The 10,072-nt window shown below is 43.6% G+C and overlaps 1 protein-coding gene across 1 annotated transcript in view; it reads right to left on the minus strand.

The window, feature by feature from the left end:
• Positions 1-5,068, minus strand: part of FLT3 (fms related receptor tyrosine kinase 3) — a 50,032-nt gene extending 44,964 nt beyond the window's left edge. Inside the window, exons 1-4 of the mRNA XM_048494042.1 lie at positions 4,896-5,068; positions 4,025-4,140; positions 2,464-2,581; positions 930-1,066 (exon numbers count right to left, since the gene is read on the minus strand). Of these exons, the coding sequence (XP_048349999.1) occupies positions 930-1,066; positions 2,464-2,581; positions 4,025-4,140; positions 4,896-5,068 (544 nt within the window). The remainder of the gene's footprint in view (positions 1-929; positions 1,067-2,463; positions 2,582-4,024; positions 4,141-4,895) is intronic.
• Positions 5,069-10,072: the final 5,004 nt, after the last annotated feature.

A 10,072-nucleotide genomic window follows, 5' to 3' on the forward strand; every position in this document is an offset into this window, starting at 1 on the left:
GGAGAAAAAACTACTGGAACACGGCCATACAACCCGGAAAACCCACAATATCCTAGTGATTCTGGTCGTGAAAGCCTTCAACAATAAATAGCATTTTTGCTAAAATGACTGCTGGAATTGCTACAATTACAGCCCAATCCAAAGATCGGGGGGGGGGGGGGGCTCCTGGAACTGGCATGGGCCCAAACTGGTGTCTCTGCTCATCTCGCTGGCCTTACTAGCACCTATACCTGTGTGGAGGGTAAACAGGGTGGCAGGTGGGCGCTGCACATCTTGGTGATGCTCAACACAGAACAGCCAGCTGCTGGCAGAGTCGTGCTGGTTTAAAGGTGGAAGCTGGCACATCTAGGTGAAGGTTAGGGGATTCCTGGGGGTGGAGCCAACTTTCAGCCCAAGAACACCCTTGGCGTGGCCCTTAGGCCATGATAACACATGGCATAAGTTTCCTCAATGGAGGTGCATGGAAGATGATGAAGTGTTTATTTGTATATTGGCCTGTTATCTACCTTTAAGTAGTCTCAAAGTGGCTTACATTCACCTTCCCTTCCCCTCCCCACAACAGACACCTTTGTGAGGTAGGTGGGGCTGAGAGAGTTCTGAGAGAAATGTGGGGTGAGGTCTGAGAGAAATGTGGGGTCACCCAGCAGGGTTCATATGGAAGAAGGGGGAAACAAACCCAGTTCACCAGATTTGAGCCCACTATTCTTGGTGTACACCACTATACCACACTGGACAGAGGAGAACAAAGAAAAATGGAGGGTGTGAAAGAGGACATGGAAAGCGTGTAGAAAGGATCAGGAATCACACTGGGGAAGATATGCTAGGTTTATAATGTCTCTCTCTCTCTCCCCCCCCCCCCCCCATACTTTGCAGGCAACATATAGCTTTCCAGAATAAAGGAGCTAAAAATACCATACAAATATAATTACCTATTGTGTGGATTTCAGTGCAAACAGTGTTCAGCTCATTAGTTGCACAGCACCACACATGTGGATGAAACAGCCACTCATTTTCCCTTAAGTGAAGTTGTGTTTCGTATGTTTTGTGCTCATTTCCTTTACTGCACCTATAAAACAACATCATGAACTGAATTAAAATATTTATTCTCAAGAATATCAAAGGCCATACTGTGTCTATGATGATATTAGTTTTGAACTAGGGAAAGGACAAATACATTTATTTTAAAAACAATGGCCATAGAGTCATCTTGAATCTAACCAGTAAAGACCTGCCTTTGGCCTATGGCTCACCGCTATGCATCTTTGATGATCTGGAATTGCATGCAGGCCAGCCAAGAGTCACCCTTCAGCCTCAGACAAAAATTCTCTTAGAGGCCCCACACTACAAATGACTTCCAACACAAATATATGAAAACAAATCACACAACTTGACCAGCTCAGTGGACTCCAGGATGATCAAGATCCCTAGAATTTTTCCCCCGTCCCTCTTCTGGGCTCTGATCACCTGTCCACCTCCCAGTTCATATTCTTTCACAGGTTCCAGTAGGGTTGCCAACTCTAGGTTGGGAAATTGGTGCAGATTTGGAAGTGAAGATGGAGGAGGGAGGGGTTAGGGGAGGGAGGGGACATCAGTAGGGTCTGTACCCCAAAGTAGCCATTTTCTCCAAGGAAACAAATCTCTCTAGTCTGGTAATTCTCTCAGTTGTAATTCTGAGAGATCTCTGGACCCCACTTGGAACTGGCAACCCTAGGTTCAAATACTGAAGACAGTAGCGTGCATTTGGCAAATGTGAATCATCCATAGTTCTGCATAGGTATTTGAAGAAGAGGGAGAATTAAAATATGTGATTTTTTCTCTTGAATTCTGAAGTAGCATGGACCAAAAACAAGTCTACCAAATGATACTGCCAAAGGTACAGACACTTACTAGTAAACCAGACTCACTGTTACAGAATGTCAAAGAACAGCCAAGGATTTATTTAATATATTGACATCACATCTTTTCATAATATTCTATATGTAAGGTGGCTGACACACTCTGACCGAAAAAAAATCTCATTTGTGACAGAACAACATTCTCTGTTGGTCATGGGACCCTCAGTGGCCTTGCCTCCACCAATCACAGAACAGATATTGCTCCTTCCCAGGCCAAATTGTACAAGTCCTTGAAACAATTGAACAAGTCCTGGAAGTTTTGAACAAAGTGGTAAAAAGGGTTGGCTCCAATGTATTCAAAACTGGATTCTAACATTTTCTATGTGTATATGCCATACGTTAGATAAACACTCGCTAAAACAGGTTTGGTTTTACTGGTGGGACACGTAGACTGGAAATGCAGGGGATGTGCATGCCATTCTGTAGAAAGTTCAGAAAACATTCTTGCACTCACACAGCAAAGAAATCACTCACAAATAGGTTTCACATGTCACTCTCAATCAGCTGGAAGATGCTCAAATGTCCATGCAAAACAAGCAGATGGGTCAAAAAAAACCAAGCAACATACCTTTCATCAAGAGCACTGCAAAAGCGCCATTCAATAACTGGCTGAGGGACACCTTCAGAAATGCAGCTGACAGTTTTTGAATCCTCATTTTTTATAAAGTAGGGCTTTCTTGGACCGCCTGTTGAAAACAAGGCACTCGTGGCCTAATATGTACCTTTGAATGCATGCAGTTGTACTTTGTATTATAATCTCACATTTACAAGACAATTAATCATGTTTCAATGTAAACAAATATTCACCCCAACTATGGCCCCTTCTGCACATGCAAAATAATGCACTTTCAATCCACTTTCAAAGCACATGGCAGCTGGATTTTACTGTGCGGAATAGCAAAATCCACTTGCAAACAATTGTGAAAGTGGATTGAAAGTGCATCATTCTACATGTGCGAAAGGGGCCTATGTTCTGAGATGATGAAATCACTGCAAATGCTTTCTCGACGTGGACATGGGTTAAAGCTGCAGAGTCACTAATCATGGGCATGACCCAGCTCATCACTAATAGCTGAGTCAAGTCTGTGGCAGCAACATAAAACTGGAGCCATTGGCATTACAAAGACCAACTAAATTTTATTTATCTTTAAGGTGCCACCTGTTTTAAAGGTGGAAAGTGATAATTCTACAATTGATCCTCCAATTTTTTTCAGAGCAGTCTTTCATCCATGCAGCAACAAGGTTAGGTAGGTGAAGTTTTGAGAAATGAGTTGCCCAATGCCCTGAATAATATTTTCTGTGTGTGTGTGTGGGGGGAGGGGGGGTGTACTTGTAATAAATCTTGTGATTGTAATGAAGATAGTTTGGGATCAAGATCAAAAAACATTAATGTCTTAGAACTGAGAGAAATGGAGAAACCTATAGACAAGTTTTATCAGTGAGAAAAAAAATCTGACATTATGTCTAAAATAAAATTTCCCATAATAAAAAAAAAACGACACTGTGAGATGGAAATATTTCGAAACCCTTAAAGATAAGTTTTTGAACACCATGACATGAATGTTACAAATTTGGGAAAGGATATTTTTGAAGAACCGGTGCTGCAAAAAGGTTTTTAATTAAGGCTTTACATTCTGGAGGATAACCAGTAAATCCCTCTGACCAATTAGCGGATTCTCTTGCGGTTTCTAAGATCGAGCAAATACGGACACGTTTTTTAACTGGTCTCTCTGTGGATGTTAACATTAAGGAGCAAGATGTGACAAAGTATCCGTTGATCAATTTAGAAACTGAGACCCCCTCAGAAAATTCTGATCAAAGAAGTTCAAAGCTCCTCTTTGCAAAATATGAAATACCCATGTTTGACATGAGTGACATGAGGAAAGTTGCACATATTACCAGAACAGAAAGAGGAGGAGGATGGCAAAAGAGAAAAAGAGGAAACACCAAAGGCGATAGAGTCTATCAAGTTACACTACTTTGAGGTTAGCACAAGTGTTCAATCCTACCCTACCCTACCATCCCATCCCATTTATTTATTTATTTTGAAAACTTTTATGCCACCTCTCCAGGGAACACGTCTTTTGACTTGCTGCCAGATTGACCTTCTGCCTCCATGGCATACTTACTTCTTACAACAAATGTAAATGTTACCGTGTAGTTACATGTTTCAGTTCTAATTAACAGCATGTGCTCTCCAGCCTGTCTCTCTCTGATCTTTGGAAATGTCACTGAAATAACATGCCTGTAAGACAGGAAACAAAGCTTCCACTTTAAAAAAGTTCATGTGCAGGAAAGGGAAGCAGTCCAACATGGCAACCAAAGCAAAAGCAAGCAGAACTTGTGGTCAGGACTGGATTAACCACCATATTAATCATACTGTAGGTAAAGTTTCCCCTTCAGTCGTGTTCGACCCTGGGGTACCATTGCAAGCAGTGATTTCATAGGCAAGCTGTTTTTGTTTGCCATTGCTTTCCCTGGCTATTCTTTACCTCCTAGCTGCGTGCTAGGTACTCATTTATCAACCAAGGAATGGATGGATGGCAGGGGAAGCCACCGGAGCAACAAAGGGGCATTTCAAAAAAAAAACATCAACGTTGGCAATTTTTGCAAGCTGTGGAGCAAAGGCAATGCTGTGGGGTGTGCCAGGGCAACAACATGGCAGACATGCTGCAGCAACAGGAGCCGTGAAGAACTCCTGGCTGCACAGGAGTATTCTCCGTGCTAACAACAGGGCATTTTGACCGTGAAAAATCAGCCCTAGTTAGTTAGGTCTGTAGCTTCTAGGGATCTTTTCTTCTGATGCTTATTACTGTTTTGCTGGTTAAGGGTTCTTACTGGAAACTGACAGCCTGTACTGTAGTTATTTTTTAAATTATGTTTTTAATGATAATTTTAACCACTAGTCAGTTCTGATGTTAATTAAAAATGCCATTAATTTTCAAACGTATATAAAACAATTTAAGTGTTAAAAATAATTCCATCCATACTCTTGCTTACCGGTTCTCCGACTCAAGAGAAGAGCTACATGCTGTCCGACCCTGCTTAAAAACCCAAAGGCAAGTGATGCTCTCTGAAGTATTTATTGTTACTTTTATTTCGACTTTTTTAAGTACACCAACTTCTACAACTTTCTCTGCTTGATAGATATTCTCAGAGCTTTCAGACTTCATGCAACATCTGAGATCTTCAGGGCAACCTCCAGGGCAATTTTGGATCTGTATTGCATAGAAAAGGGTATATATTTAACCTACTGAAGATCTTTTCTTTCTTTCTTTCTGGTGTTAATCAATTCATAGATGTTAAAGGACTCCTTTTAAAAATCTTCCATTCATGACTTCTTCACAGTTCCAGTTCATGGAATTAAACAAGTAAATTAAAACTCTGTAGAGCAGTTGTTTCCAACTCCTTACTCACATACCCCTGGGCAACCCATTTCCCTAAAATTGTACCCCCCATATTAGCAAACCTATTACATATTTTTCCACCAAACACTCTGGTGCATACCCCTGGAGGTATGAATACCCCAGATTGGGAATCACCCAAGGATCTGCAACCTGCGGCTCTCCAGATGTTAATGGACTACAATTCCCATCAGCCCCTGCCCATGGCCAATTAGCCCTGCGGCTCTCCAGATGTTCATAGAGTACAAATCCCATCAGCCATCAGGATTTGTAGTCCATGAACATCTGGAGAGCCGCAGGGCTGATACCATTAGATGTTAAGCTTTACATCTCACTGGGTAAGGCTCCTAATTAACAGATAGACCAAAGGCCTTGCACACAATGTCTCATGCACAGCACACCGTGTTTGCTCTATGACATCTTGATTTACACATGAACACCTGAAGCTGCCTTACACTGAGCCAGACCATTGGTTTGTTAAAGTCAACTTTAGCCCTTTCCCCACTTCAAATGTGAAAGTGGAGGGGCGGTTTCCGAAAGGTGTACTTCCGACCAGGATCCAAAATGACGCGTGCTGAGGGGGGGAGGAGTGGCAGAATCGGGGTGACTGCATTGTCACTGCGTTGTCACTGCTGGTGTAGTGGGGAGTGCCGCAGGACCCCGGGGTATTTGCCGTGAGGAGCGTGCCTCTAATGGTGGGTGGGGAATCAACCACAGTCTATTTTGACTTCCCAGGGTCTCAGTAGAGATCTTTCACATCACTTACCTCTTTATCCTTTTAAGTGGAGGTGCCAGGGATCGAACCTGGAACCTTCTGAATGTCAAGCAGGTGCTGAATTACTTAGCCACAGCCTTTCTCTAGAGCCACAGGAACAGAACTAAGGACTTCCACCTACGCTTCCCTTTCCCTTACCCCTCCTTTTTCTGGGTCTTGAATTTCTGTTCCTACGAGATATTTTAAGGTTTAGTTTTGAGTATATTTCAGGTGAATGGACCAGCTGCCATCTGAGATTTTAATTGTAAAGTAATTTATGTTTTTTATTGCCTATAATACGTTGGAAGCTGCTCTGAGCCTGCGAGGGGAAAGGCAGCATGCAAGTTAAATAAATACACAAATACATAAAATAAAGTCTTTAAGATTTGCTATCAGCCAGGGAGGATAGACTATATGGACCACTGTTACGACCTGATATAAGACATCTTCAAATGTTCAGTTCTAGTAGCAGTTCATAAAATGCACTTAAAACAAGATCTCTAAAGGCAACTTGTAATTTGCTGTTATTTTCTGTTCCAAGGGTTCCCCTAATGTCTTCATTCACAGAGTAATATCAAGGGCATAGCAGGCTGGAAAACAGGCATTGTTCTTTGAGAGGCAGTCAGATTCTTGAGACTCCATTCCTTTATAGAAATATAGTGATGTTTTGTACTTCCATGATGGGAAAGATGTCATAGAGCTATATTATGAGAATATTTTGCTCCTACTAGTCTCACTTAGAAAACTGCTTTCCCCTTTCACCTCAGAGTAAGAAATATGTAGGGTTTAGAAACTTATTGGGTCGGATCCAATCCATTTTTTCCCACTGGTGAAGAAGGGAGGACCACCCAAAAGGTTCTGCTGGAAGATAATGGACAAGGGCATGTGTGACGGAGGCTGGTAGTAAGGAAGGAAATTGGGTGAGATTGAGTGAAAAAGTTGACTGTATACATCCCATTCTAAAGACCAGGAGACCAAGGTTGTTTATGCACAGCCAGAGGCAGCAGCTTCCCACCAGCTTTGATGAAGCTGGTGGAGTGTCGGAACCGTTCACATGGTTCCTGCAGGGAGCTGCCCAGGGTGTCTGCAAGGGACTTACCTCTGCAGCTCCGGAAGGCTGGAAAGACATGCCCAGGCTACCCTCCGACCCTCGGGGGTCACAGGGCAGCGTGGGCGTGTCGTTCCAGCTGTCCAGAGCTGCAGAGGAATGCAAGGTAAGTCCCTCGCAGACATCGGAGGGGCCAAAAGCAGCACCCTCACGCCGGTGCTGTTCGCACCGCGCCGGCGGGAAGATGCCGCTTTTCAAAAACCTCGCTCAATGAGCAAGGTTTAAAAGCAGCATCCTCACGCCGCTTGGGGAGGCGAGGATGGCACTGCTGCAACAGCACCCTAGAGACGGCATTTTTTCTGGCCCTAGGGCACTGCTATTTGGCCATGCGGAAACAGCCAAAGTCTTGGGAATTTTCTTGATGTCTTACAGTGCAATCCTAAGAAGAGTTACTCCCATCTATGACCATTCATTTCAATGGGCTTAGGCTGGAATACCTCTGCAGAAGATTGTGCTGTTAATGAACTACAAATTAAATTCATGGGCCAAGTTCACAGAAAGATGTCAAAAAGAGGGCAATAACCCAGGCTTTGTCTGGGTGGTAATCATGCAGCTGGAGTCGGAGCTGGGTTAGTCACTCCTTTGACATTCCTGACCAAAATGACAGGCAGCTCTTGTACAGCTGAAAGTGACATCAGTTCTATGCTGCACATAACCCCAGCTTCTGATCGTTATTTTTACCTCTGGTTTCAAAGCTGGTTTCTCTGCTCCTTCATGTTGAGACCTGCTCTCTACAGAACCAACTTGTGTGATCCCATTGCCGAGAGCAGACTACAGCAGATGTACCACATTCCTAATATTAGTTCCGTAGACCAAGAGCATTCTGAGAAATCAAAAAGCCCAACATGGCCATCCTAAACTGCATTATGCCTTTCCAAACCCATTGATGTTGGAGGACTTAGAAGGGGGTGACTATGCTTAGAATGGCACTGTAATTTGATCGGGGTATGTTTCAGAGATTTAGAATCACTGGGCTAAATTGGAAAGGGGGCAAGATAGGTCTAATGATGGTTATGAGCCATGTTAGGGGAAATTTCTGTTCAGAAAAAGCATACCTGAAATAATCAGATATGGAGGATAAAATCAGGGAATGACTACTAACTCCACAGTCTGGATGTGAGCTTCAAGATTGCTGGGTACTCTTTCACTATTCTCTCATTTCAAATAACCCCAATCTAGGCACTATTTTCTTAAATGTCTTCCTTCCTGAAGTAGATACCTCAATCAAAATTCTGCATGGCTTTTAGAGAGCAGGATCAGAGATTAATAGTATTCTACAAAACAGAATTATGCCCTTCTAAGCTCATCAGTTAACTTAGAAGAGTGTAATGTTTCTTAGGACAGTTTGTTTGTTTAGTTTTCACCCCATCCTTTCCCAACAAATGGGGCTCAGGGTGGCTGTAAGCAGGTGTTTAACTAGGGTCAAATCCCCACTACCATCTTAGCCAGGTTTCAGAACACAAACTAACCAGGTTTGAGGGACGACCTCCCCATTGCTTGCGTGGCAGACTCCGTTTCTGGTGCTCGTTCTCCCTGTTAATCTGCGTTCCGGCAGGACCTGGTTGCAAGTGGCATAGACCCCATTAACACAGTTCAGAGTTGATCCAAGGGGAGGGATGAGGGTTGAAACCTTGACTCATTTCCCGCCCTGGAGTGTGACGCAGAATTTGGGCAACCAATCAGCACTGCGATGCACACACAGCCTTTCCTTGGTTTCATTTCCACTGCTGCAATTGGCCAGCAGAAGGGGATGCAAACATTAAACAGTCAAATGCGTAACTTTGAATAATTCATGGTTGACACAGGTAATGATTAACTGTTTGCACAGTTAAACAGTTAAACGTTAAACTTTTACACGCTGGTTTTTTATCACACCCCTACAATGTACGTTTCCGCAGTGGGAAAAGGTCCCACCCCATCAAGGCACACCAGCCAATCAGGGGAGACCGGCGAAGCGAGCTAGCCTGGTAGTGATGATTGCGAAGAGTTCTGCAACCGGGTGTATCTGCTGTGTGCTCACTGTGGTGGGGAGGGAGAAACTCCGATGAAGAGGACACGGTTTCACAACAAACAGGTTTGGATCTGCGTGCAAATTTCAAGTGGGGATTCGACCTAGGAGCAGGGGGGAGGCTCAAGCCCCAGGACTCCTTGGGGGTGCAGGAAGAGCCCCCATCCCAATTGATCTAACTTAGCCACAGCACCTCCTCTTCCTGTGCCGTAGGCTCAACAGCCTCTGCCTCATGCCTCTGGCCACCCACCAGTTTCCCTCCCCAGGTTTGGAGGTGCCCTGTCAGGAAATCCAGACAAGGGGTGCACATGGAGGTGAAGCTGTGGAGGCATCATGTGGTAGTCATTGGATTGGATAGCCAGCGTGATGTAGTGGTTAAGAGCACTAATCTGTAGAACTGGGTTTGATTCCCCACTCCTCAACATGTGTGGCAGAGTCTTATCTGGTGAATCAGATTTGCTCCCCCAGTCTTACATTCCTGCTGGGTGACCTTAGGCCAGTCACAGCTCTGTGAGAACTCTCTCACCCCACTTACCTCAGAAGGTGCCTGATGTGGGGAGGGAAAGGAAAATGAGTTTGTATGTTCCTTTGAGTCTCCTTTACAGGAAAGAAAGGCGGGGATATAAATTCAAACTCTTCTTCTTCTGAGATTTACACATTTCTCATTGCTTTTGTTGTATTCCAAAGTGCTCAGTTTTAATAAGTACTTTAGATGATAATGTTGCTGACCATAACAATGTAGATAACTCAGCTAGGATCTCATTACTGGAAAGATTTTAAAACTGAAATACCTGTTATTTTCTAGTAAAGATGAACGTGAAATTCCTTACTTGGATTTGTAGCAGTGTTATCAAAGTTTTGGTTTGTTTGCTAAAAGCTACGAAGTTAAAATGAGGGACTCTG

This window comes from Sphaerodactylus townsendi, linkage group LG04 (genome assembly GCF_021028975.2).
Source record: "Sphaerodactylus townsendi isolate TG3544 linkage group LG04, MPM_Stown_v2.3, whole genome shotgun sequence".
Lineage (NCBI taxonomy): Eukaryota > Metazoa > Chordata > Lepidosauria > Squamata > Sphaerodactylidae > Sphaerodactylus > Sphaerodactylus townsendi.